This window comes from Podarcis vaucheri (genome assembly GCF_965113315.1).
Source record: "Podarcis vaucheri genome assembly, chromosome: 17".
NCBI classification, from domain to species: domain Eukaryota; kingdom Metazoa; phylum Chordata; class Lepidosauria; order Squamata; family Lacertidae; genus Podarcis; species Podarcis vaucheri.
Window position 1 is genome coordinate 15462437 of NC_138755.1, and position 26767 is coordinate 15489203.

The following is a 26767-nucleotide window of genomic DNA, read 5'->3' on the forward strand; positions in this document are numbered from 1 at the left end:
CTATTTCTGGGTCAGCAGAGTCTGTAACCTGAAGCATATGTAGCCCGAGGTACCACTGTAGTAGAAATGGCAAGAATCTGTTTTGTACACGTGTACATGTACGCACACAGACACTTGTAACACGCACAGAGTCAAGCCAATATTGTCCACCCTAACATTGAGTGACTCTCCAACACTTCCTTTTCAGTCCTGGTACCTGAGTCTCTCAACCGGAAAATGCTAGGGACTGAATCTACTGAATTTGCATGTGTGCTACAGCCGTTCTCAGTCTCACTTGGAGCCCTGTGAGATCTCACCACAAAACATTAAATTGATACGACAACCAGACCAGTTCTCTGTATGATTTGTAACCATTTTGGATTCCCCTTCAGAAGGCATCTGGATGATGTTGGGATGAAGGCTCTCAAAAGGAACAGGGGAATGCCCAAAGACTTGGGATATTCCCGGTGGAATTTCATTTTCACCCTCTTCTTGTATTGCAAGCTGCTTTTGAATTCTCCTTCCAGTTTTCAAAAGAGCTTTGGCAAGCAGCTGGGGGTGGCCAAGAACAGGCTAAGATAATCTTTTTGAGAAGAGCTGCTCCTAGCTTCTCTCATGCATACAGAATGAGTTGCATAGTTCTTTGGATCGAAACCATAATGTTTTGAATAATAGCTTATATTTAGATACAGGTAGGTAGCCGTGTTGGCCTGACGCAGTCGAAATAAATTAAAAAATTAAAAAAAATTGTTCAGTAGTACCTTAGAGACCAACTTGAGCACCATTGAGCTGCATGAAACGGAAGTCCATCAACTTCACAAAGAAACTTGCACAGGTACAGACCGATATCAACTTTCTGACTAAATGTAAGAACCTGGACATTATACCTAAGGGTCTTAGAATTAAGAACCCTCTACAATCCATCTATCCTACTGAATATGCAAAGAAGCTATGCCACACTTTCTCTAAGCTGCTCAAACAGTGTTAAAATAACCAGAACAAACTTAGTTAGTCTCTAAGGTGCTACTGCACCTTAGGTGTAGTACTCTACTCTAAGGTGCTACCTGCTTGGACTACTGAAATGCGCTCTCTGTGGGGCTACATTTGAAGGTGACCCAGAAACTGCAACTAATCCAGAATGCAGCAGCTAGACTGGGGACTGGGAGCGGCCGCCAAGGCCACATAACACCAGTCTTGAAAGACCTACATTGGCTCCCAGTACGTTTCCGAGCACAATTCAAAGTGTTGGTGTTGACCTTTAAAGCCCTAAATGTCCTTGGCCCAGTAAACCTGAAGGAGCATCTCTATCCCCATCGTCCAGCATGGACACTGAGGTCCAGCGCCTAGGACCTTCTGGTGGTTCCCTCACCGCAAGAAGTGAAGTGACAGGGAACCAGGCAGAGGGCCTTCTTGATGGTGGCACCTGTCCTGTGGAATGCCCTCCCATCAGATGTCAAAGAGATAAACAACTACCTGACATTCAGAAGACATCAGGGAAGTTTTTGATGTATTTTTAATCTTTGTTGGAAGCTGCCCAGAGTGGCTGGGGAAACCCAGCCAGATGGGTGGGGTACAAATAATAATTTATCATTATTATTATTATTAATACAAGACAATTTTCAAGCTTATATTTAGAATGCTAGGCTATGCAATACTGTACTACCAAGATACCTTCCTTTCACAAGACAAAATAACTTCCAGACATTGGGAATATCCATGCCGCAGCACATTGTTAATGAAACTGGGTAGAAAAAAAGCAAGAAACGCCAACGACCATCGATGCAACATTATCAGAATTCAGAACAGACCAAGACCAAGGTAGCAATGTCATTTTTAAAGCAGGAAGGCTAATATAAAAGGTTGAAGTGTGCCGGAAAAATCTTTATAAATAGGATGAAGACAAAAATGTATCCAGGCTTCCTTACCTGTATTTAGGTAGCCTATCCTGTCCGTCATCAGGGGGAGGCTCAGGTGGCATGATAAAGACCGTGTGCTCACTCTTCTGTGACTCATCCAGTTCAATCAATCGGGTATCCTCTGTGGAATCCATATCAACCTGCAAATACATTGTATTGAAATTGCACGTGATGATGCAAGTTTAATGCCTTGCCTTGCATCTCTAAGTACAGGTAGCAGTACTATGAAAAAATGTATAGACAAATGCCAAGTCTATCTATCTATCTAGCTATCTAGCTAGCTAGCTAGCTAGCTATTTATTTGTTTGTTTGTTTGTTTGTTTGTTTGTTTGTACTTCTTGCCTGGCCCTCACCAAATGGCCCCAGGGCAAGTTACAAAAATGTCCAATGAAAAAAAATCAGTGCATGGCCAGTTTACAAGACACACATCTTGCAGCTATCATATGCTCTGTGCTGGCCTATCAAAAATTCTAAGGCATATAATTAAACAACCACAATTCCCCTTCCCACGGTATTGTCCAGACATGCGAAATACAAGAAAACTCTTAAAATGTTCCTATAGGACGTAAATAAATACCTTTTCTCCTTTTTCTGATCCTTTCTCTGGAAAAAGCTAGAAAAGGCGATAAAAATTAGAAAAGCATATATTAAAAACTCCAAAACTTAGTATAGTATTTTTCCCCCATACTCTGCCTAAGAAAAGCTGCTATTGGATATTAAACACAGAAAGTTCCCAAAGGAGAAGTAGGCATACTTTTCAGTGTACGGGAGATTCATGTACCGATGGGATCTTCTAGCCTGGACTACAAAACTGAGTGAGAGACAAATCACACAGGCCCATTATAAAATAGAGTTTGAGCTAGAGATGTGCCATTCAAAACAAGCTCCAAGAGCTCTATATCCACATGACTACAATTATTGCCAAGTCCATTCTACCACATGGGCTTCTCCATTAAGGCTGATATATGTAGATACTGCGCTGCTATTTAGCCACACACATTCCCTGTATAAAACTACAATAAGCAACTCAACTCAAGCTGTTTCAGGAGGTGAAATTCCATTCCTGACACATCAAAGGAGAGACTCAAGAGCATGGGTAGGCAAACTAAGGCCTGGGGGCCGGATCCGGCCCAATCGCCTTCTAAATCCAGCCTGCGGACGGTCCAGGAATCAGCGTGTTTTTACATGAGTAGAATGTGTCCTTTGATTTAAAATGCATCTCTGGGTTATTTGTGGGGCATAGGAATTTGTTCATTATTATTTTTTCAAAATATAGTCCGGCCCCTAATAATAATAATAATAATAATAATAATAATAATAATAATAATAATAATAATAATAGTAATTTATTATTTATACCCCACCCATTTGGCTGGGCTTCCCCAGCCACTCTGGACGGCTTCCAACAAAATATTAAAATACCGTAATACATCAAACATTAAAAGCTTCCCTAAACAGGGCTGCCTTCAGATGTATTCTAAAAGTCTGGTAGTTGTTGCTCTCTTTGACATCTGTAGGGAGGGCGTTCCATAGGGCGGGTGCCACTACCGAGAAGGCCCTCTGCCTGGTTCCCTGTAACCCCACAAGGTCTGAGGGACAGTGGACCAGCCCCCTGCTGAAAAAGTTTGCTGACCCCTGCTCAGGAGCATTTAGCAAAGGGAATCAAAAGCTTAACACTATCACATTTAGTTAGACAAAAAAGAGAAAGAAGTTTTTACCTTTTCTACGCAGTCGTCAAAGAATGCCAGTCCAGTATCTTTGTCACTCACAAAACTGCATTCTACAATGAAGCTGCTAAATATCTGCGTCTTTGTTAAAACCGTGTAGAATTTTGTGTAGGCACGATCCCTACTTTTTAAAAACCCTAGTTAAGAAACAAGACAATTTGCTAGAGATAAAAGGTTCAAAATTAACTTTATTTGCATACTGAGCTTCTTACTTTAGCAACTTGCCATTTCCCCATTATATTCTAAGTGTTTTCCGCTCATATTTCTTTATATCATTATATGCCACCCAGTTAATAATGTCCTCCAGGTGGTTAACGGTCAAAAGTTAAAAACTATAAAAAAGCAACCCAGAAGAACCCCAGAAGTTAAACAAAGCAAGACCAACTACAGCATAGAAAACAAAGCACACATGAACAAAAAGAGTTAAGCACGCTTGGAGATCTTAACATTCCTAGGAAAATAAGAAAGTCTTTATGAAATGTCCTGAACATAAGCACCAAACCTGTGTTGTAAGAATTCTAAGGTCCCAATATAAAATAAATGTTCATAAATGTACAAGGCAAACACATACATAAGTATATGAACCACGTGTCTGAAATAGTACAGGAGAGCAATCCTGAGGCCATTTTGACTCTTCCAAATTGACCTCAATATATTTCTCTGCAAGGAGGGAGGCAAATGGGGAAAGCCTTCCCTTTGTCTCTCTGCTTACAAATCCTGTCTTCTTGGTGGGGGGGGGGAGAGGGGAAAACAGAACCAAAACCAGAAGGAGAAAGGTGACTTGCCTAGTAATCTTATCCAAATTTAACCTGCCCATTTCCTTTGAGAAGCTTCTACGACAACAGCATTTTTGTGCTGTCAGTTTTCTGTTGCCACAATGAAAATGAGTATTTTCTTAAAAAAATTGCAATTCTGACAAAATAAACTGAGGACAATAAGCTCTGGGAAGTGGGGAGGGGGCAAGGTGGGAACCCTTAAAATTCAAACCTTGAGTGCTCATGTAACCGTAACAGATGATATTTATATATTCTAGGCTTGGTGCATTTGAGAAACCAACAAACATAAATAGGTTTTCCCATCAATTTCAACAGGGCTTGTGCAAGAAGATTCCAGCACACTCTGGAACTCTACTGCTCTCCAACTCTGAAGTCCAATAACATGCAAAGTGCAGCCCTGTGGATATACAGAGGACGTCTGCGAGACACAAGCTGAGAATGGCCCTGTTACTACTGCTAGCATTTCATTTCAACCAGTGCCCAGGTTCTTCTCAAAACTCACCTTGATTGTCAAACAAGGAATCTGTAGCAGTAGCTTTATTTGAAGGTGCCTGGGTGATCGGTTTAAGAAACGTCCTGTACCCTTTTAAAATAGATGCCATGAAGCGTAGAAAGGCTTCCTGAATCTCCGTTTCGAATTGCGTGTTCTTTTTGTGCCACGAGAAATCTGCCTCTATAGGAGTCATCTCGACCGCAGAGCCTTCTTGTGTCTTTCTGTGAACTGGGGTAGAGGTTGGAAGGAGGAAAGCTGAATTAAAGGGGTTTTTTTTCCAGCTCCATGGGTGTGGTTTATTTAAATATTAAAAAGGCTAACCATCAAGGAATGCTTACACAGAGGCAAATTAAGAATGAGTGCAATTTACAGTGTTTGGAACCTAAAACCTCTATGGGCTTTGACTTTCAACTCTACCATTCGCAGTAACATCTTAGCTTCAAGCTATTATGTCATACCCCTTTATCAGCAGATCTGTGAAAGCTGAAATAAAAGTGTATGCTAAGTCAGTGAGGTTACTGAAACTAGCATTATGCTTGGCACTGTGCATTAAAAATATAGCCTTCAGTAAACAGCAAAATGTGTTTGTCTTTCCTAAACACACAGCAAAGGAAATCTCCTTTGCAATCACCACCCTGGCACTTTCTACCCATCACAGGAAAATGTGATGTGTGCAAAGAAAAGTTTTAGCTGAAACGCACCATGGCTTTTTTCCATGTGTGTGGAAGCAAGCAGTTTTACCGCAGATAGAAACAACAGCTCTTGATAAGAACCAAGAAGAGGACAAAAAGAGGAAGATAAGAAGTTCCCCTACTGATTCTGCAGGGTACGTATACGTGCAGTAGTAATTTAGGTAAAAGGTAAAGGGACCCCTGACCATTAGGTCCAGTCGTGACCGACTCTGGGGTTGCGGTGCTCATCTCGCTTTATTGGCTGAGGGAGCCGGCGTGCAGCTTCCGGGTCATGTGGCCAGCAGGACTAAGCCGCTTCTGGCGAACCAGAGCAGCGCACGGAAACGCCGTTTACCTTCCCGCTGGAGTGGTACCTATTTATCTACTTGCACTTTGACGTGCTGCTGAACTGCTAGGTTGGCAGGAGCAGGGACCGAGCAACGGGAGCTCACCCCGCCGCGGGGATTCGAACCGCCAACCTTCTGATTGGCAAGTCCTAGGATCTGTGGTTTAACCCACAGCACCACCCACGTCCTAGTAGGAATTTAACCCCTTCTATAATTTAACCCCTCCTATATTACCAGCCGAGTTCACACTTCACATCAAAGCATAGTTTTAAAAAATAATATCATTACCAGAATGTTTTTGCATGCTACTCATATCGTCCTGCTTTGTTCCTGCTGTTGGCACCAGAGAGAAAACAAACCAGATTGGTTTCACTTCCACACAAACCAGAGCCCATGGTTTGTTTCCTCCTAGGAATAAGCATCAACTTCCAACTAAACCACATGTCCTGGCACACAAATAAAGGGAAGCTACTCTCTGGTAGGGCTGGGCGATAAACAGTAGAACCTCGGTTTTTTAATGTAATCCATTCTGGAAGACCGTTCTGAGTTCTGAAATGTTCGAAACCTGAAAACTCAATAGCCGACAGCTAGGCCTCAGGACCCTGCACTCAGCAGAACCGCAGACATGTTCGACTTCCAAGGTGTGTTCGAAATGTTCGTCAATGGAGACGTTCAAAAACTGAGGTATAACTATATTGATATATCGTCCAAAATCGGTTTGAAGTTCACATTGTGATAATTGTTTCATCGTATTTGAGCTGACAATATATCACGAATTAGTGTAAGGGCTAAGCGATATCTGGTTTTCAACACTGCGATAACTAGCTCAACCTCACAATATCACCAGCTAAACATTGCAATCTGCCACAATGTATGAAATTAAGGATGGAACTATACAGAGGCGAACAGGACAATGTTGGGGCAATTGCTACTATGTAGAGGTCTAAAACAGATAAATGATTCGAGTGGGTGGTTGCTGAACAACTCCAGGCACGTCTGGAGGATGTGGACCATTTGGATCCCTTCCAGTTGGGATTCAGGCCTCATCATGGGACTGAAACTGCCTTGGTCGCACTGGGCGATGATCTCCGGTGGGCTAGGGACAAAGGTGAGAGCTGGATCTCTCAGTGGCCTTTGACACCGCCAACCATAACATCCTTCTGGACCGTCTAGAGGGGCTGGGGGCACCGTTATACAGTGGTTCCGCTCCTTCCTCCTGGGCTGTGTCCAGAAAGTGGTGGTGGGGAGGATGAGTTTTCAGACCCCTGGGCCCTCTTGGGTATCCCATAAGGGAAAAGGAGCAGTTTTCCCCCCTTATAACACCACCATTATAATTATCTTCTTTTGCTTAAATCAACTTTATTCTCCTTCTACACCATGGTTTACCTAATGCCAGTTGTGGATGCAATTTCTTTAAGGTGCTGAGCAGGCTTTTGCATGGCTTCTTAGGAAGCTGCTTCCAGTTCATGCTCTTCTTATCATCTGATCTACACGATTGAGAAAACACACACATACACACACAAATCAAAATGGACATATGTTTAAAGGTGGAAAATGTATTGCTTTAGTCTAGCATTTCTTAATGCCCAAGAAGAAAGGAAATTATAACACCCCAAAGCACTTTTTGGTTTTTTTAAGTGAAACATCTGGTAGCAGCTATTGGGTTTCGTGAAAAAGCGATAGAGCTCTCTTAACTGAATTAGGATCTAATCCCAGAACGCACGAATTTTATTTAAGTTTGATTTAGGCAGTATTCCAACATGGAGTTCCCTATCCTATTTCAGCGTCTGCATTTTTAAAAACGGTTTTCCACATTTTAACTGATTTCCCCCTCCAGTCGGGGAAGGAGGGAATTGCTCAGGTACAATTAAATTTGGCAGGCATACAATTTTGTACCTTCATTGGACTTTTAATTTTAATGAGTCTTGAGCATTTTCATGCATGGCAACAGATTCAAGTGTTTTCATTTTTCAGATATGCCTTTAAACTACTATAATTGCAAGAACTGAAAATATTCAAAACCACGATGATTCGCTATGCTGTTATTTCTCTGAGATGAAGGCCAGTGTCAGAAAGAAGCAAGCATGTTTTTTTGGCAGACTGGGAACAGACTGTCAATCAAAAATAAATAATTTGATCCAGGAGTGGGGAACTTTTGGTCTGCCAGACACTGCTGGACCACAACTCCCAACATCCCATACCACTGGCCATTCTGGTAGGACTGATGGGAGTTGGAGTCTATTTGCATCTGGAAGGAAGGTGAAATAATTGCTGGAATCTGTTGTGTCCATCAGCATGCCATCATTTCACACAAAGCCTACGCTATGCATGAAAATGTGGGAACCGCTCCTTTATACGCAAGATCAAGGGCAGGATCTAAATAATTAGTGTTTGTGAAACACGCACAGCTGCAGTATAGAGCTTCACAGTTTCTCTGCTGCTTAAAATGAGGCCTGTGTCTTCTGCAAGGGAAGCTACATAAAAAATGCAGAAATATAATTCTGGCTGTGTGCAGCTCATTAACATGTGCACATAATCCTTTTTGGGATTGTGACCAAGACTGGGCTTGGGCATCAGCAAGTACCTGACTGGCAAAAATAAACCCAGCTTTTTATATTCCTTCTGGTGCTTGAGAGGAAGTTTTAGAGTGTTTAGGAGAAATAAAACTGCACCTCAGAAAACAAAAGAAAACCACAGTGCGTGACATTTAAAAAAGGGGATACGGGATTTGTGGATTAATACTTAATGTCATGTGTTACCATTGCTAAGGCCAACAGTTAAATGTAGAGATGTATTCAGATATAGAGGCTAGATTATTCACAGCTGGATTCAGTTCTTAAAATGGGTGAGATGGAGAGAAAACACTACAAGAATGATATCAGGGCTGTTAGAAGAATACTTGCTTCTCCCGGACACAGATGTGCATTTAGGGGAACCCTGCAATTAAACAGCAGGCAGTCTTCAGCAGCAACAAAAACTAATATGAGGGGGGAAATGACCTAACGTCCCGCCCAATATCTGCACACGAACAGCTTCTCATTGTCATTTCTGTTAATAGACCCTGAAAGCAACTGAAGTCAGACAATGAAGAGGACCGTCTGATGAATGAAAGCTATTCAACATTTTTCTGGCACTCAGTCATGCCTCCATCACTATGGTATAGTTGGTAGCACCAGAGTCACACACAAGACCTGCTTATCTGTGACAAGTGTCTTATCTGTGACAGTGCTTTGCTTTTCTGAGAAGTGCTATTCTTCCTTTTCCTCAACGCAAGGTCATCTTGGCAACTGTTCCTGGGTAATTTTGCGGTGACCAATGTAAGATCTGTATGCTTCTTTACATAATACTTTGTGTTTTAGTTAATGTCATCTGGCTCCAATTAATATTAAGCGATTTGATCCTCGCTGCAAAAATGATCAAGAAGTGTGCCACAAGTAGTTTTAACTGTGTTTTAAAAGGTGCAAATAACAGTTTTGCAATCTCAACAATTTATCTGTAATTTGGATAAGTGTTTTCTCTAAAGACATGGATATATATTTTTCTAGAAAGAGCTAATGTTTCACAGGCAAGTGTCAAACTTAACATTTATTGCAAACTGTGGGGAAAAGGTTTTCTAGCAAATGACATGTGACCAACATAACATGTGACACGCAGAGATGGCTAGACTGGAGAAATCAGGAGGATCAAAACTTCAATAGAGAATGGAACAAAAAGGTTGTATTTAAAAGAACACTGTAAACACTTGAACTCTTTGGCAGGTTTTGAATAACCCTTGAAATGTTACAAAGACTTTGGATATTTTGGAGGACTCTAATTCGGATGAACTATAATATGCAGTTGATTAAGATATTTAAAGGACCCACAGACGGGAGGAAGGAGATCCTAAGATTCGGAAGAATCTTGTTTTATCTTTAATATTTTTAAAAAATGTTAATTGTGTGATTTATTTTATAAAACCAAAAAAAATTTTTTTTAAAAAAACATGAAAATTCACTGATAGACACCCAAAAATAAAAGCTTTCAAAGCAAGACCCAAGTCCATGTGGGAAGTTGTAATGCTCACAAGAATTTACACCTGGCTATCGCAACGCCCTAATGATTTGTTTCTTTCTAACCCAGGATATATACCATTTGTAGGGAAGACAACTGTCACAAAAGTTCCCCTTTTTAAAAAGAGGATTTCATTCTAATAAATATCATATTGCATCACTTGGCTACTATCTGTTTTATTTTCCAGTCTCAAGCCCAACAATAACTGACCCCAGTGGCCATTTCTGCTTCTGCACTTTATTTCAATACCGGGGTCGGCAAACTTTTCCGCTAGTGGGCTGGATCGGCCGTGCACAGGAGCGCGCACCTCCATGTGCATGCGCACACGCCCGTCACTCTTTCCCCGCTGGCTTTCAGAGCCATGGCGGGGGAGGAGGCGGCGTCTGCGGCTTCCTATTGGCTGCAAGAGCTTCCTGCAACCAATAGGAAGCCAGGGCTGCGTCCCAGAAGTCAGTCCCCGCGCAGAGCAACCGGCGCAGTGCGCCAGTTTAGCTTCACGCGGGGACTGACCGAGCGGGCGGCAAGGGCTGGGGGCCAGTTTAACGACCCCCTCGGGCCATATCCGGCCCATGGACTGTAGTTTGCCGACCCCTGTTTTAGTAGTAGAAGAAGAAGAGTTTGGATTTGATATCCCGCTTTATCACTCACTACCCGAAGGAGTCTCAAAGTGGCTAACATTCTCCTTTCCCTTCCTCCCCCACAACAAACACTCTGTGAGGTGAGTGAGGCTGAGAGACTTCAGAGAAGTGTGACTAGCCCAAGGTCACCCAGCAGCTGCATGTGGAGGAGCGGGGAATTGAACCCGGTTCACCAGATTACAAGACTACCGCTCTTAACCACTACACCACACCGGCTCCCTACAATCGCATAAGGACTTTCTTCCCTAGTGGTGTTAATTTTAAATTATGTTGCGGCTCATTTGCACTTTGTGTTCAGAACTGCCTTTGACCTTTTGCAGGATTGCACTGTTCCCTGACGCAAGGCAAAAGACCTTCAGCTTCTGAGGGCAGAATTTTGTCTCTCTAGGTCAGATGTGTGGAAATTCCAGCCCATGAACCAATCTTGGCCCGCTGGACTTCCCCATGAGGCCATTTCTGGGCCTGTATCCTATACTATATTTTAACAGAACTCCAGATATGAGAGTCGTTCACAGGTTCCCCAGTATAAAATTGTGGACTAACAGATTTGTCACTGTGTTTGAGAAGCAGTTTAGGTCTTCTGCTTCTGATGACTTCCTGTCCTGAAAAAAACAAGGTGTTGTTTTGGGACTACCAGGCAAGCTGTATAAGAAGATCCCTGTTGGATCAGGCCAAGGGTAAGACTGCTCTAGATCAGTCTCATCACGTCAAGCCATGGTTCGGTGTCAGATCTAAAGCAGCCCATTGATTTGTACTAAAAGTAGCACTAACTGTAATGTGGCTTTATCATTTTGAACACAGGTCTTGCACCAGGTCAAGCGCAGTCACAGGCAAATACATGCAACTAGAGGCTGCACTCTTGCTCCCATTACTCTGCAACCCTGCCTACCCCAATCCGTTACCAAGCCCCCTCCCTTTACATCTGGCCCAAACACCCATCCCTGCACTGCTCCTTCAGCCCCATCCCAGCCTACCTGCTAAAGCCCCCACTCTGTTTCGCCAAACCCCATCCCCCCAGTTTGCTCAGAACTCCCCCCATCCCCTTGCAACTCACTCCAATCCAAAGACCATCCGGTGGCTGCCCCAGTGGTCTCCCTTCCGCTACCCCCAAAAAAACCAACCCGGAGAAGAAATTGTGAGGACTCATACGCTACCCTCCCGAGTGCTGTTAGAACTACATTAGAGCGAACAGTTACTGTATTTTTCGCTCCATAAGACGCATTTTTTTCCTCCTAAAAAGGAAGGGGAGATGTCTGTGCGTCTTATGGAGCGAATGTGTGGTCGATCGCTGGCTCCCTTTCCGGCCCCTTGCCCAGGCCTCCATTGTTGAATGTTCTGCAGATGGAGGCTGTTTGTTTCCCCAACGATATGGGACTGGCTGTTTAGATTATCTGTCTGGAAATTGTAGAAACGGCTCCCTTTCCTTTCCTAAAGAAGCTGCAGAGCTGTGAGTTGAACCCCATAAAAACAGGTTTTTTCCCCCTTTGCAAAGTAAGCTCGACAACTCTGAGCTGATCCTCAAAAGAGGGGCTTTTCCCATTTGCAAAAGAAGCTGCACAACTGTGATCTCCCCAAAAACGGGGCTTTCCTCCTTTCCTCCTCTAAAAACTAGGTGCGTCTTATGGTTATGGTCGTTCATGGAGCAAAAAATACGGTATTTGAATGGACTCTACTCCCATTGGCTCTGCTGGCTGCGCCTTGGTGGGCTAAAGTTCCCCATTTCTCGGAAGGTCAATAACAGCTCGTGGTACAGGCGATGACATCTGCGCCTTCAAAGCTCCACCATGTCGTTGCTGGTCAAGCAACAACTGTGTAGCCAGAAGCAGAGGCCAGGACATTTGGACCACGAGATCACAGAATTGTAGAGATGGAAGGGACCCCAAAGGTCATCTTTTTCAACCCCCTGCAATGTAGGAATCTCAGCTAAAGCATCTGTGACAGATGGCCACCCAACCTTTGCTTAAAAACTTCCAAGGAAGGAGAACCCACCACCTTCCAATGCTGTCCACTAACAAATATTTGCCTTTTGGAAGCCAAGACTCGGTTTTCCATTGGTTACTAATCTTTGACATGCTTTCTACTGTATCTGAGGTTTTTTTCTGTTTTACCGTATAAGACACACTTTTCCCCTCCTAAAAAGTAAAGAGAAATGTCTGTGTGTCTTATGGAGCGAATGCAAGCTGCACAGCTACCCCTGAAGCCAGAACAGCAAGAGGGATTGCTGCGCAGCAACCCCTCTTGCTGTTCTGGCTTCAGGGGTAGCCGTGCAAAGCCTCTTCAACAACATTTGATTCAGAATATTTTTCCCCCTTGTTTTCCTCCTCTAAAAACTAGGTGTGTCTTATGGTTGGGTGTGTCTTATAGAGCAAAAAATACGGCAAGTCCGGGATCAAGAGCAGTTTGCATGAAGCCACACACAGATGGGCCTCTGAGGCTCCCTTCAAAAACTCCTCTTAAAAATGAAGCGCAGCTCACTCCCTCAACACCATTCACCAAACTACTCCCAAAACTCAAGAAAAGGCATCTAGAGCTACAGTTGGGGCAGCAGGGAGCAGATGGAAACCAAAAAGCAAACAGAATGGCCTAGTATTCAACTCGAATGACTTACAGGAATCTAACAGACTTTGGATCTATTTTAAGGCCAATTCACTGGATTGAATGGATAAAATAAATACATTCAAATTCACATTAATGCCTTAAAACACAGAGAGACATACATACACAAAAAAACAGAGGATATAAACAAAAACTGGGGGGAAAAACAACCACTTACATGTACACCATGTTTGTATCTAAGTCAATGCAAACCACATCTTGTGGAGGGTCATACAGATCAAAGTATCGGGAGTCAACTCCAACTATGAATGGGACGGGAGCACTGAGCACCGTTGCCAGAGACAAAGGACAGAGGGGGATGTAGGGACACTGCCACTGAAATGGGAAAATCATCTGAAGGAAAAATGAAAACGAAACCCATGTATTAAAACATAAATAAAAAGTGATGTAGCGTCAAGTCATTCTCGTAACACGGACCATCGCAGCAAGAACTGCAGCAGCAGCATTATAGAATAGGAAACTCAAAACTGTATATAAGAGATCCAAATTTGTTGTTTTAATAATTGCCAGCGCTCCTTCAAGTCCAATAAACAGAAAATTTAGCTTCAAGGCAGGTTTGGGTGTATAGACAAAACAGTTAACAAACATCAAGTATCAACAAATTCACAAAAACAGTCAAGAAGCCATTTTGGCATGTATGTGGCAGAATAATTATTGTGATGATGATGATGATGACAATAATAATAATAATAATTAATAATAATTAATAATTAATAATAATTACTAATAATACATAATAATAATAATAATAATAATAATAATAATAATAATAATAATATAGCTCAAAAAAATCATCATCATATCGCTCAAATAACAGAAACATTTTCCCCTTTCAAAATCCTGTGATTTCTTCATGGATAGGAATAGCATTTTAGAAGTAATTCACCATTCACTTTGAGCTGAAGAAAGTAAGAAATAAGATGGTTTGGCCAAGATGCACAATTTACAGGACAAATAAAAGAAATATTAGAGCTACAGACATGCAAAGGTAGAGGGAGGGAAAATGAAGAGAAAATCAGACATGTCTATCTCTTCTTTTTTGCAACACACAGTTTCTTAAAAGTAGAGAATGCATTTTTTAAGCATTATTGTTTTTAAAAAGATAAGGGGCTATGTGTCATTAACTTTGCTTAGACTATAAACGGAGAGATACTATGAAAACTGCCTTTGAAATTGTTTTTAAACAGTGACTATCATATGCCTTGAAAGAGGAAGTTATATCTTCCCCTTTCAAAAGCACACTGGGATAAAGAAGAATTTGGAGCCCTAAGAGTTCAACTGCATTCTTCATTTCTGTTACCTACGCCAGTGAAACTAACAACCCAGAACCAAAAAAATGATACATAGGTGTTATCTTTCAAGATCACTAGACACTATGCATGTTAAAAAATATGTAATATTTTATTTAATTTATTTTTAATTGCTCTTGAAAACAACATTTCCAAGGGTGTGATCCAACTGGTGTTCCTTCTGCTCTTATTTCAGTTGAGGCACACATCAACAGAAGAGGAAGAGAGGCCATTTTTGCCCATTCCCTTCCCAACTCCCACAGACCCTCCAGGCCAGTTGTGGGGGGATAGGCACAAACCGCCTCCCTTCTGTCACCAGACAGCTCCATTTAATCAAAAGCTGGTGTGCTCATGGAAAAGGCACCAGTTGGATACATCTGTGGTATCTACCAGTCTAAAGACTTGTTTCAAAACAATTGCCACCAACATTTTAAAAAATGAGCAAACAGCTTGCAAGGTTCCGAATTATGGATTCAGGACGACCTGAGCTCTCCCAATTTTGCAAATATAAAAAAAGCACAATCTGCAATTGTTCAGATGCTTTAACATTCCTTAGCAGCAAAAAGCTGTAAAATCACTTAAGACTACTCTAGTATAAAATTCTTCCCCTCTAGGTAACTGAAGCTGAACAATCTACTTCTCCAACTGTGCCTGAGCTGTCCCCATCCAAGTAGGAAAAATTACTACTGTCTAGGACTTTGCATATTTCCCCCAGAAGTAGGTTGATCTCTTCAATTGTCATGGGTAGGCAAACTAAGCCCCGGGGGCCGGATCCGGCCCAATCACCTTCTAAATCTGGCCCGCAAATGGTCCGGGAATCAGCGAGTTTTTACATGAGTAGAATGTGTGCTTTTATTTAAAATGCATCTCTGGGTTATTTGTGGGGCATAGGAATCCGTTCTCCCCCCCCAAAAAAAATATACTCTGGCCCCCCACAAAGTCTGAGGGACAGTGAACTGGGCCCCATGCTGAAAAAGTTTGCTGACCCCTGTATTAGATGGACAGTGCTACATTAGTTCTGAAAACAGTAGAAAGAAAGAAAGAAAGAAAGAAAGAAAGAAAGAAAGAAAGAAAGAAAGAAAGAAGGGTTAGAAGGGGAGAGAGGGAGAGAGAGAGAGATTAATTCACAAAGCTGGCTAATTTTTAAAACCTTGTACAAGTCAGCAAAATGAAACATGAAAACGTGAGGCCAGCAATAGAATAGGCCGCCTACTGAAATTAAAGGGCTGCTCCAAAGTCTGCAGAAATACTGTTATTTCAGCTTTAAAGGAGAACATGACATACTTACAGCTGCCACTGCTTCCGCTACTCCAGTCAGCACAGCTGGTCGGAGAGAGTGCAGCAGGATCTTACCCTCCAGCAGCACAAAGAGGAGTAAAGTGGCACAGTTTTCTGGTCCAAGATTCATTAGCAGAGTGCTGAAGTTTGCTCCACTAGAATGTGATCAGAAGATTCAGAAGCGCAACATTTGTTATTTGTCATTTTAACAGCTACCAACAGAATACATCATGCCGGACAGCGACGCAAGTCAGTTCTATCCTTTCCCAGGGCAAGTCTCTGTTGTGCTGTGGCAGCTCAAGTTATACCCTATGCGAGGCAAGGATGTACTGCCAGACAGACCAATTTCGCCCATCCCCACCCCCAAATCATCCTGCTGCACCGGGCAGTGGAAGCTTTCATCAAAAGCACAACAGGATTGTATAGTGGGGGCCAGGCAATATCTGGTTTTCAACTTTCTGACATATTGCCAGCTAAACATTGTGGTACATCACTATACCACAATATCTGAAATAAGGAGGAAGCTATGTAAAGGCATTGGCTGGCTTCACAGTTTTCCCCACATGATTTTTGCATAACACAAACACACACATCACAATTTGCGATACATTGCCAGGTCAAAAATTACAAAACTGCTATCACGATATGGACTTCAAACTGGTTTGGGGCAATATATCAACCCTAGTAAGAGGCTGTCATACTGGTAAAGGGGGAAAAATTACCCAGTACAGTGGTACCGAGGTTTTCGAACGTAATTTGTTCCGGAAGGCCATTTGAGTTCTGAAACGTTCAAAAACAGAAAACTCAATAGCTGACAGCTAGGCCTCAGGATCTTGCACTCAATGGAAGCTGTGTGGCATGTTCGACTTCCCAGGCGTGTTTGAAAACCGAAGCATTTACTTCCGGGTTTACGGCATTTGAAAACCGAAATGTTCGTCAACGGAGACATTCAAAACCGAGATACCACTGTAGTGTGGGCTACTGTTGTTTACCATGAGGAAAGCAGGAGCGAAGCACAGCAAGGCACACATCTCGCTTTATTGGCCGAGGGAGCAGGCGTACAGCTTCTGGGTCATGTGGCCAGCATGACTAACCCGCTTCTGGCGAACCACAGCAGCGCACGGAAACGCTGTTTACCTTCCCGCCGGAGCGGTACCTATTTATCTACTTGCACTTTGACGTGCTTTTGAACTGCTAGGTTGGCAGGAGCAGGGACCGAGCAACGGGAGCTCACCCCATTGCGGGGATTCGAACCTCCAACCTTCTGATCGGCAAGTCCTAGGCTCTGTGGTTTAACCCACAGCGCCACCCGTGTCCCATGATGCACATATAGAAAGTTAATGAATAAATACGCATACACACACACACACACACACACACACACACACACACAGTATCTTCAAACACTTGTTTGCTTTTCAGAGTTATCAACTATCATTACCTGAGTGGCAAGGGCGTAGCAACCGGTTGCGACAGTATTAATGTATCATGAGCAGAGAGCTGCAAAACGACAAATGCACAAATATTAGTGAGCCGACAGAAAACTCATGTAAGCGTTCTAATCAACCATGTGCGTCACACGGTATTGTAGGATCAGGAAGACAGAAATTCTCCTCCCTTTCCTCTCTCTGTGTGCCCTCTAAATCGTTTTTGGGGTTCCCCCAACCCTCCAGAGCCGGTTGGGGAGGGTGCAGAGCAAGAATGGCAAGAAGAAAATGGGAAAGTTACGTTGTACAAATGGAAAAGGCTTGTGCTAACGGATTAAGTCTATTATATACTGTCCCCTGTTCGCTATATCATTTACACCTCAGGCTGCTTATTGAAATTCACTTTCGTGGATAGCTCAGTTGGTTACAGTGAGGTGCTGATAGTGCCAAGGTTGAATGTTCGATCCAGTGCCAGATTTACATATAAGCTAAATAAGCTGTAACTTAGGGCCGCACTCTCTTGGGGGTCCCAAAAAACTTAAAGGAAAAAAACCTGGATGTACATTTCCAAAATATAAGATAAAAAACAAATAAAATAAAATCTCCATACAGTTAGCGCTTAATAATTTTTTCACTATTGATACAGTGGTACCTCGGCTTAAGTACTTAATTCGTTCCGGAGGTCCGTTCTTAACCTGAAACTGTTCTTAACCTGAAGCACCACTTTAGCTAATGGGGCCTCCTGCTGCAGCCATGCCGCCGGAGCACGATTTCTGTTCTCATTCTGAAGCAAAGTTCTTAAGCTGAAGCACTATTTCTGGGTTAGCGGAGTCTGTAACCTGAAGCGTATGTAACCTGAAGCGTATGTAACCCGAGGTACCACTGTATACTTCTTAATTGTATTTCACTTTTAATATACTTCTTCTTAATTGTATTTCAGTTCAACAATTACTTTGATAAAGTACATATTTTGTTATGTGCAAATGGCTTTAGAGGTCCATATATTACCATATAGCATATATTCAACACAAAAAACAGCGACAATTTGTTGTTGACAAAGGACAGCTGGACATATAAAGGGCCCCATTACCTTCAGGAGCTGAGGGCCTCATCAAACCTAAATCTGGCTCTGGTTCAATCCCCATACCTGACAGTCCCTTCCAACTCTATGATTCTACATAAAACAAAGCAATTCAACATGGAAGTCCCGCTAGCACTGCAACAGTAAGCAGCATTCCTAGGGTGCTCAAAGTATTTAACTTACTTACCTGCACAAGAATTCTTGGTCTTTGGGGAGAAGGGAAAGGTATGTTGTGCATAAAGTGGGATATGTGCCTGTAAAGACAATTATAGATATTTGTCATCTCAAAACCATTTAAAGCACACTCACTATTTTAAAAAGGATTTTTTTTAATCGAAAGTAAACATGCCAAATGAATTTAGTAGCCACGTTCGTAGCACAAGTGAAATTCCACACTGTTTTTAAATGATGCAAAGAGGAGCACTTATTTCAAACCGCTAAAGCTAAATTCACCTTTCCAGTTCAGAGGCTTATTTAAGCTGCTAAGCGTCAGCACTTAAAGAGTCAAGCACTTGCATAAATACTTAGGAAAGATCAAGAAATTCAGAAAGGGTCTTGCTGGATCAAGAGAACTTGCTTTCCTTTGGTTGTGTGCTTAGTGAAAAGAATGAGACCACTAATAATTGTTCAGTATTCAGGTAGGTAGCCGTGTTGGTCTGATGCAGTTGAAATAAAAAATAAAAAATTGTCCAGTAGGTCTATAAGGTGCTACTGGACAATTTTTTATTATTATTTCAAATTGTTGAGCACGTAAATGGGATCTGCAAGTGAAAGTCAAGTGTGGCAAGACTACTTGCTAGGATCTTCCAAGTTCTGAAAGATGACACTCAAAGATGGCAACAAGAAAGGAATCAACAAACCATCTCAGAAGACAGTGCAGATAAAAATGACCACATGCAGGGAAATAAGCAGAAAACAGGTACATTCAGGAAAGTATACAGATAGAAGAGGAAAGGTGGATTTGGCAATGCTTTTGCAACTATCTGTATTTTTTAATTTTAAAAAGGCACATCTGAACTCGGTTTAATAGAAATCACTAATGTTTAGATCTCAGTTTTTAAAGATATATTTTGATGCAATAATCCTGGTCATTTTGATGTAATTATGGTACTTAAAAGGTTGCTGCTTCCTTCCTGTGCTGTCCTCCAAATTAAAAAAAATCCCAAAATTGACTCCATATACTCACAGCTGCATGACCCAAGCAGATTGCTAATCACTGTGTGACTAGATGTTATGTACCGTATTTTTCGCTCTATAGGACGCACTTTTCCCCCTCCAAAAATGAAGGGGAAATGTGTGTGCATCCTATGGAGTGAATGCAGGCTTTCGCTGAAGCCTGGAGAGTGAGAGGGGTCGGTGCGCACCTCCAACTCTGCTGCTTTCACTTTGAGATCTTCAAGCATGTGAGAGTATAAAAGGTAAAGGGACCCCTGACCATTAGGTCCAGTCGTGGCCAACTCTGGGGTTGCGGTGCTCATCTCGCTTTATTGGCCGAGGGAGCCGGCGTACAGCTTCCGGGTCATGTGGCCGGCATGACTAAGCTGCTTCTGGCGAACCAGAGCAGCGCACGGAAACACCGTTTACCTTCCCGCCGGAGTGGTACCTATTTATCTACTTGCACTTGGATGTGCTTTCGAACTGCTAGGTTGGCAGGAGCTGGGACAGAGCAATGGGAGCTCACCCCGTCGAGGGGATTCGAACCAAGTCCAAGAGGTTCAGTGGTTTAGACCACAGCGGCCCCCGTGTCCCTATTTTGTGCCATCCCTATCTTACAGAAACTTCTACTCACATGCAGCACAAGAGTCAAAATAAAACCCAGATGCCTTTTCAGTGTGCAATGGCTTGGCAGTGGAAAACCACAGCAGTAATTCACAGCATGCACCACAGCTTAGCAATAAGAATACCAGAATGAGCACCTTCGCGTAACCGTCCCTCATTTTTGCAAAAGCCATGAAAACAAGGAGCAGACTTGGAAGACTTCCTACTTACTTTTCAATGGGAAGAGGATGCGGACCAGACACGGAAAGCTTATAAATGAACATGAGGAATTTTCGGAAGGCTTCAAAGAAAGGCCAGTGTGACAGAAGGCAGATGCACTTGTTGGAATTTATGGATTTTGAGGTAACCACTTTTCTCTCGACAGCTGTCAGGAGCCCCAGCTGCATGTGCTGCTTTTCCGACAGCAGCTCTCGCGAGTAAGGCTCGTAAAACTGGATAGCAGCACCGTACACCTATAGGAGGGGAGGGAGAGCCACGTAAATAAGTACCTCCAGCAACTGGAGGAGAAGGGAGTTATCTTGATTCTCTAAACATGGAAGGAAAGAGATATTCTTCTATCCGCCCACTCCCAAGATTGCTAGAATACACAATTTAGGTAAAGCACGAAGTGTGATACAACAGTGCTATAGGGCCCCAAAGTGAAATCAGTAGCTAGTATGCCAAGTTACAAGGAACCAGGCAGAGGGCCTTCTCGGTAGTGGCACCCGCCCATCATATGTCAAAGAGAACAACAACTACCAGACTTTTAGAAGATATCTGAAGGCAGCCCTGTTTAGGGAAGCTTTTAATGTTTGATGTATTACGGTATTTTAATATTTTTTTGGAAGCCGCCCAGAGTGGCTGGGGAAGCCCAGCCAGATGGGTGGGGTATAAATAATAAATTATTATTATTATTATTATTATTATTATTATTATTATTATTATTAGGGCCCATTAACATTGCGAGAGGTGAAGTTACAGGGAACCAGGCAGAGGGTCTCAGTAGTGGCACCTGGCCTTTGGAACACCCTACCTTCAGATGTCGAGGAAATAAACAACTACAGTCATACCTCTTGTTACGTTTGCTTCAGGTTAAATCTTTTCAGGTTGCATCCTGCAGTGACCCGGAAGTACCAGAAAGGGTTACTTCCGGGTTTCGCCACTCGCGCAGACACTCAAAATGACATCACGCGCATGCACAGAAGCGGTGAATTGCAACCCGCACACACACAGACACGGGTTGCATTCTGCTCATGTTTTGAACGGGGCTCCAGAACGGATCCCATTCGCAACCAGAGGTACCACTGTATTTGACTTTTAAAAGACATTTGAAGGCAGCCCTGTTTAGCGAAGTTTTTTTTAATGTTTGATGGTTTACTGTGCTTAATGCTTTTAATTTGTTTGAAGCTGCCCAGAGTGGCTGGAGAAACCCAGTCAGGTGAGCAGCATATTATTAACAACAACAATAACAACACCATCATCATCATCATCATTTCTGGAGTAAAATATTATCTAACATGTATATTAAACCGGGATGCAATATGACAATTTCACAGGTCAAGGAACTATGCAGGTTTGGCTTTGATATGCAATAAGAAAGGAAAACAGAAGATTCTAACTGTGACATATGAAAAGAGAATGCTACGGTTCTCAAGACATACCTTTTCTGCACTTGAGGCAGTCAGAACAAATGTTGAGAATACAGGCAGCGGGTATTTGGTTTGAGGGTCCCAGCATTCAATGGTGGCCCCCATTGGAAGACAGAAGAGAGGTACAGATTCTGATAAGGGGAATGACTCATAGTCATCTTCTGGGTATCTGAATATCAAGCCTTTCCAAAGGGAAAACAAATACAATCATGTTTCGCGTTATCTTACTCTGTATGGAGATAACAGAATATACGTATAGAGCAATGTTAAATGGCCATGGTCATGTGTTCGAGCCTCATTCTGGGCGAAAGATTCCTGAATTGCAGGGGGTTGGAAGAGATGAGCCTCATTGTCCAACTCCACAATTCTATGATTCTCCCACATTTGAAGGACATTCATCTTAGCCAGGGATGGGGGCACAAAAATGGGACAGGGGTCCTTCTCTTTTTTGCTTCACCAACTCCAGGCAGGCTGAGGGGCAGGAGGGTCAAACCCTTTGGGGGATCTACAGGGTTTGGGATCCAAAAGGTTGCAATTCTCCTGCTCCTTACCTGAAGTGCCCTGCTTTGAAGCCTGGCAACGCCTACTGATGGAAGGAGAACCAACAGCTGGAGCTTACAGCCCACCTAAGCTGAAGCCTCTCCAGAGTCGAACCCACCAGTACCACCAGCGCTCTTTTCTGCCAGCAGAGAAGACACCATAAATCACCTTACCCCATCACCAGTGATCAGCACCAGGGAGTTAAGGGTTGCACTCACAAAGTAAGAAAAAACCTGGATAAGGCTGTATGGTATCAGGAGCAAAAACCCATAACTAATCCACCTAACGTGATTGGAAAGCATGTTGCAAAACAAAATTCAAAACCATTATGGTGTGTTTTTTTAAACAACCATTTAGGCAGCCATGTATCATGAACTTCTGCTTCCAAGTGAAAATTTGGCTTTAAGCCATAAGGGAGGCTGCTTAAAAGTTCCGAGCAACGATTGGATCACCTTGGATCAAATCTATGCTTCCAGGTGTCATAAGAAAGCTGCAGAGATAGCGCAGGATAGTACGCACCCCGGAAATTATCTCTTTCAGCTTCTGCCATCTGTGAAAAGGTACAGGGTTATAAAGATTAGGACTAGCCGCCTGAGAAACAGTTTTTATCCAAATGTGATTTTGGTTTTAAATGCAGTGTAAGGTAGTCTCTCGGGACGCGGGTGGTGCTGTGGGTTAAACCACAGAGCCTAGGACTTGCTGATCAGAAGGTTGGCAGTTTGAATCCCTGTGACAGGGTGAGCTCCCGTTGCTCGGTCCCTGCTCCTGCCAACCTAGCAGTTCAAAAGCACGTCAAAGTGCAAGTAGATAAATAGGTACCGCTCTGGAAGGAAGGTAAACGGCATTTCTGTGCCTGCTCTAGTTCTCTAGAAGTGGCTTAGTCCTGCTGGCCACATGACCCGGAAGCTGTACGCTGGCTCCCTCAGCCAGTAAAGTGAGATGAGCGCCGCAACCCCAGAGTCGGTCACAACTGGACCTAATGGTCAGGGGTCCCTTTACCATTTACTTTAAGGTAGTCTCTATGGGAGTATATTGTATTTAATTATGGGGTATCAGAGTTTTTAGGGGGTTAACCAGGCTGGGATAGCTGGGGTAGCAGGTGTGTTGGTTTTTGAATGTCTGATGTAGATTTTTTCAATTTTGTTGTTCTGTATGGGACAATGACAATAAAAATTATCGTATCGCATCGCTTGTGCCATTCAAAACGGTTATGTTATAAATTTGCCCCAAAGGAAAAAGTTAACACCTCTACGATCAGTGCCTTTTGCTATGGCACGCTGGAACATGACTTAAGGAGTCAGAATGGTTGCACTAGCTGGACCTCTGGAATGGATGAGCAGGGAGGAAGAAGTCCTGTTGCATCTGCTGGCACAGTGCTAAACTGGCCAACGATTCCATGTCGACAGGCCCATTCACCTTACCCCGTGCTTCTCATGTTATTTATTTTGTAAGGAACTCTTGGGGTAGGAGCAACATCTTGGGGCAATAAACAGAGTTTCCCCAGTTATTCCTGGCTGCTGCTCCTTCACGGAACTGTGAACACACTTCCAAGCTTCTCCATCCATAGTCCTTTTCTGGCTTAACAAGGCCTCCTAATTCATTTATTTTGCAGATTCTGCAAAATTCGCTTTGGCTGAAATGGAATCCAGCGGGTCGAATAGTGTTCTGGAGAGACCCGGGTTCAAATCTTTACTCGAGGTGATGAAAGGACTAAAAGGGGGCAGGGCGCAATGAGAAACCCACGTACACTGCTCTGAGTTCAGTGGAGGAAGGATGGCAGAATACAAAGAACAATGTATAATCAAACGTTTTTATTCAACGAAGTGGATGGTGTTTAAGGTGCAGTGGTGGAAGCATCAAGAAATCCCAGCCGGCAAATTTAGTAAGTGGCAAAGTAATTTAAAGTAATTTTAAATCAGTGCCAATATTATCTGCAGTATATGGAAATAAATAACTTACCAGCTTTGTATGCAATGGAGTTTGAAGCTGGAACGGACTTCTTGTAACACAGGTATACACTGGAACCCCACTGCAAAGGCACCAAAAATTAGATTATCACCAAAATCAGTGTGTGGGAGAAAGAGAAAGCACCAAACATCACGGGAGAACGCCTTGGCTTTCAAAACCCTCCCAGAGCCAATTGCATACCAAAAAAATGGTTCACGCCTGCACATATATCAGTGGCCAGACTCTATTAAAGTCAACAGTTGATGCTGCAGTCAGTCTTTAGATGTAAGACCATAGGAAAAAAAACCAACCTACCAGGACAGGTAAATTTTATTTATTTATTTATTATTATTATTATTATTATTATTATTATTATTATTATTATTAATACCCCGCCCTCCCTAGCCAGAGCCGGGCTCAGGGCAGCTAACACCAATAAAAATCACAGTAAAAACATAAATTAAAATACAGGTTAAAATGCAATTTAAAATGCAGCCTCATTTTTAAAGTAGCTGATAAATTAAGACCATAAGGGGAAGGCAACATAGGGGTCAGACCGAGTCCAAACCAAAGGCCAGGTGGAACAGCTCTGTCTTGCAGGCCCTGCGGAAAGATGTCAAATCCCGCAAGGCCCTAGTCTCTTGTGACAGAGCGTTCCACCACGTCGGGGCCAGTGCTGAAAAGGCCCTGGCCCTAGTTGAAACCAATCTAACTAACTAATAATAATAATACAGTGGTGCCTCACAAGACGAGCAGTTTTTTTGTCTTGCGAAGCAACCCTATTAGTGGCTTAGCGGCTTAGTGCTATTAAAGGCTTAGCGGCTATTAAAGACTTAGCGGATTAGCGGCTAAAAGGCTATTAGCGGCTTAGAAAAAGGGGGGGAGCGGAAAAAAATCGGAACACTCGCAAGACGTTTTCGTCTTGCAAAACAAGCCCATAGGGAAAATCGTCTTGCGAAGCAGCTCAAAAACGGAAAACCCTTTCGTCTAGCGGGTTTTCCGTCTTGAGAGGCATTCGTCTTGCGGGGCACCACTGTAATAATAATAATAATAATAATAATAATAATAATAATAATAATAATAATATTTATACCCTGCCCATCTGGCTGGGGCGGCTTCCAACAAAAGATTGACGTTAAAACATCAGTCATTAAAAACGTCCCTAAACAGGGCTGCCTTCACTCTGCTAGCACTTTCTTTCTACACTGAGGACCATCTCTACTTTTTGTTTCTTTTTAGGACTTGCGGTTCAGTGCGGACCATGGCAGGCGGCGGAGACCCCTTGTCCTGAGCGCGATTGCTGTGAGCTCTGAGCCCGATTGCTGTGAGGGGCCAGGAAAGGAGCATGGGCAAAGCACCTTCTCCAAACAGCCTGAAAGAAAACATTCGGGTTCCGGAAGGAGATGCCGGAGCTCCGAAATCAAGAGCAGACATACAGCGCAATCAAGACCCACAGCAAACTGCCTCAGGAGCCGCCATTGAAGCAGCGGTTCCTCCAAAAATAAAAGAAATTTGGACCAATTTGAAAAGGTAACTTTTTTTAAAGAAGAATAAACTAACTGGATCCACACCAGGGTGTTTTTTTAAAAAAAAATCTTATTAATTTTTCACGAAGAAAAAAACTTTGCAAATGTTAACATAAACCATAAGTTACTTTATCAACTGACTTTCCTGTCCTCCCCTTTCATGGTTTCCATATTCACCTTTAAATGTTGCATATTTCGCCTATGCTATTCAGTACATTCAATTTACCCTATTTAGAACGGCCTCCGCTTATGAAAATAGACACGTAAAGTATCTCAGCATAGTGTTTTATCTCCTCTTGCTTCACTCCTCATCTGTATACAGTGGTACCTCAGGTTACATACGCTTCAGGTTACAGACTCCGTAACCTAGAAATAGTGCTTCAGGTTAAGAACAGAAATCCTGCTCCAGTGGCGCAGCAGCAGCAGCAGGCCCCATTAGCTAAAGTGGTGCTTCAGGTTAAGAACAGTTTCAGGTTAAGTACGGACCTCCGGAACGAATTAAGTACTTAACCCGAGGTACCACTGTATTTGTGGTAAAAAAGGAAGGAAAGACTAGTTCTTCTCTGTCTTGTATGGTACAGTTTCAGGGACTCAGGCAAATGCTAAAATTCAACCCCACACCAATATGTTCTAAACTGGATTCTACTGACCCTGTGCCTACACTTCAGTAGCGTTATCTGAAAAACTACTTTGAAAAGGCGTTTTACTTTCATGTATATCACCACAAACACAGCACCGGGGACTTTTGCAATTGGCTTATAACTCACAAACGAAGAACGCCAACAGTAAAATCAACTTCTTCCACTTCCACTTAAATAGCTCGGCTGTTATTCATGACAAAAGTAAAAGCTACTTTTTATCATTATAACACCAGCAGTCTTCCAAAGTTCAACTGTTCCCTCCTACCCTGTTATTAAAAGAGAGAGAGAGAGAGAGAGAGAGAGTGTAGTTGGCTATCTCATAGATATGGATTCTGGCAGCAGAAGTGGAAGAAGGAAGAAATACAGAGCTGTGGAAAATGAAGTGACGCAAACTGTACTCAGAGTTAAGTACACTAGG

At 42.8% G+C, this 26767-nt stretch overlaps 1 protein-coding gene and 1 long non-coding RNA gene across 2 annotated transcripts in view; one reads left to right on the forward strand and one right to left on the reverse strand.

The window, feature by feature from the left end:
• The window catches only part of DENND4C (DENN domain containing 4C), an 84212-nt gene that overhangs the window by 31675 nt on the left and 25770 nt on the right, over nt 1-26767 (reverse strand). The window contains exons 4-15 of the mRNA XM_082204516.1: nt 24195-24264; nt 21708-21877; nt 20278-20519; nt 18476-18542; nt 17222-17280; nt 15791-15935; nt 13371-13546; nt 7296-7396; nt 4901-5119; nt 3614-3759; nt 2473-2508; nt 1905-2035 (exon numbers count right to left, since the gene is read on the reverse strand). Of these exons, the coding sequence (XP_082060642.1) occupies nt 1905-2035; nt 2473-2508; nt 3614-3759; nt 4901-5119; nt 7296-7396; nt 13371-13546; nt 15791-15935; nt 17222-17280; nt 18476-18542; nt 20278-20519; nt 21708-21877; nt 24195-24264 (1562 nt within the window). The remainder of the gene's footprint in view (nt 1-1904; nt 2036-2472; nt 2509-3613; nt 3760-4900; nt 5120-7295; nt 7397-13370; nt 13547-15790; nt 15936-17221; nt 17281-18475; nt 18543-20277; nt 20520-21707; nt 21878-24194; nt 24265-26767) is intronic.
• Nucleotides 21903-23521, forward strand: LOC309522170. Its single transcript, XR_014214942.1, has 2 exons — nt 21903-22878; nt 23248-23521. It is a non-coding gene; the product is annotated as an uncharacterized lncRNA (long non-coding RNA).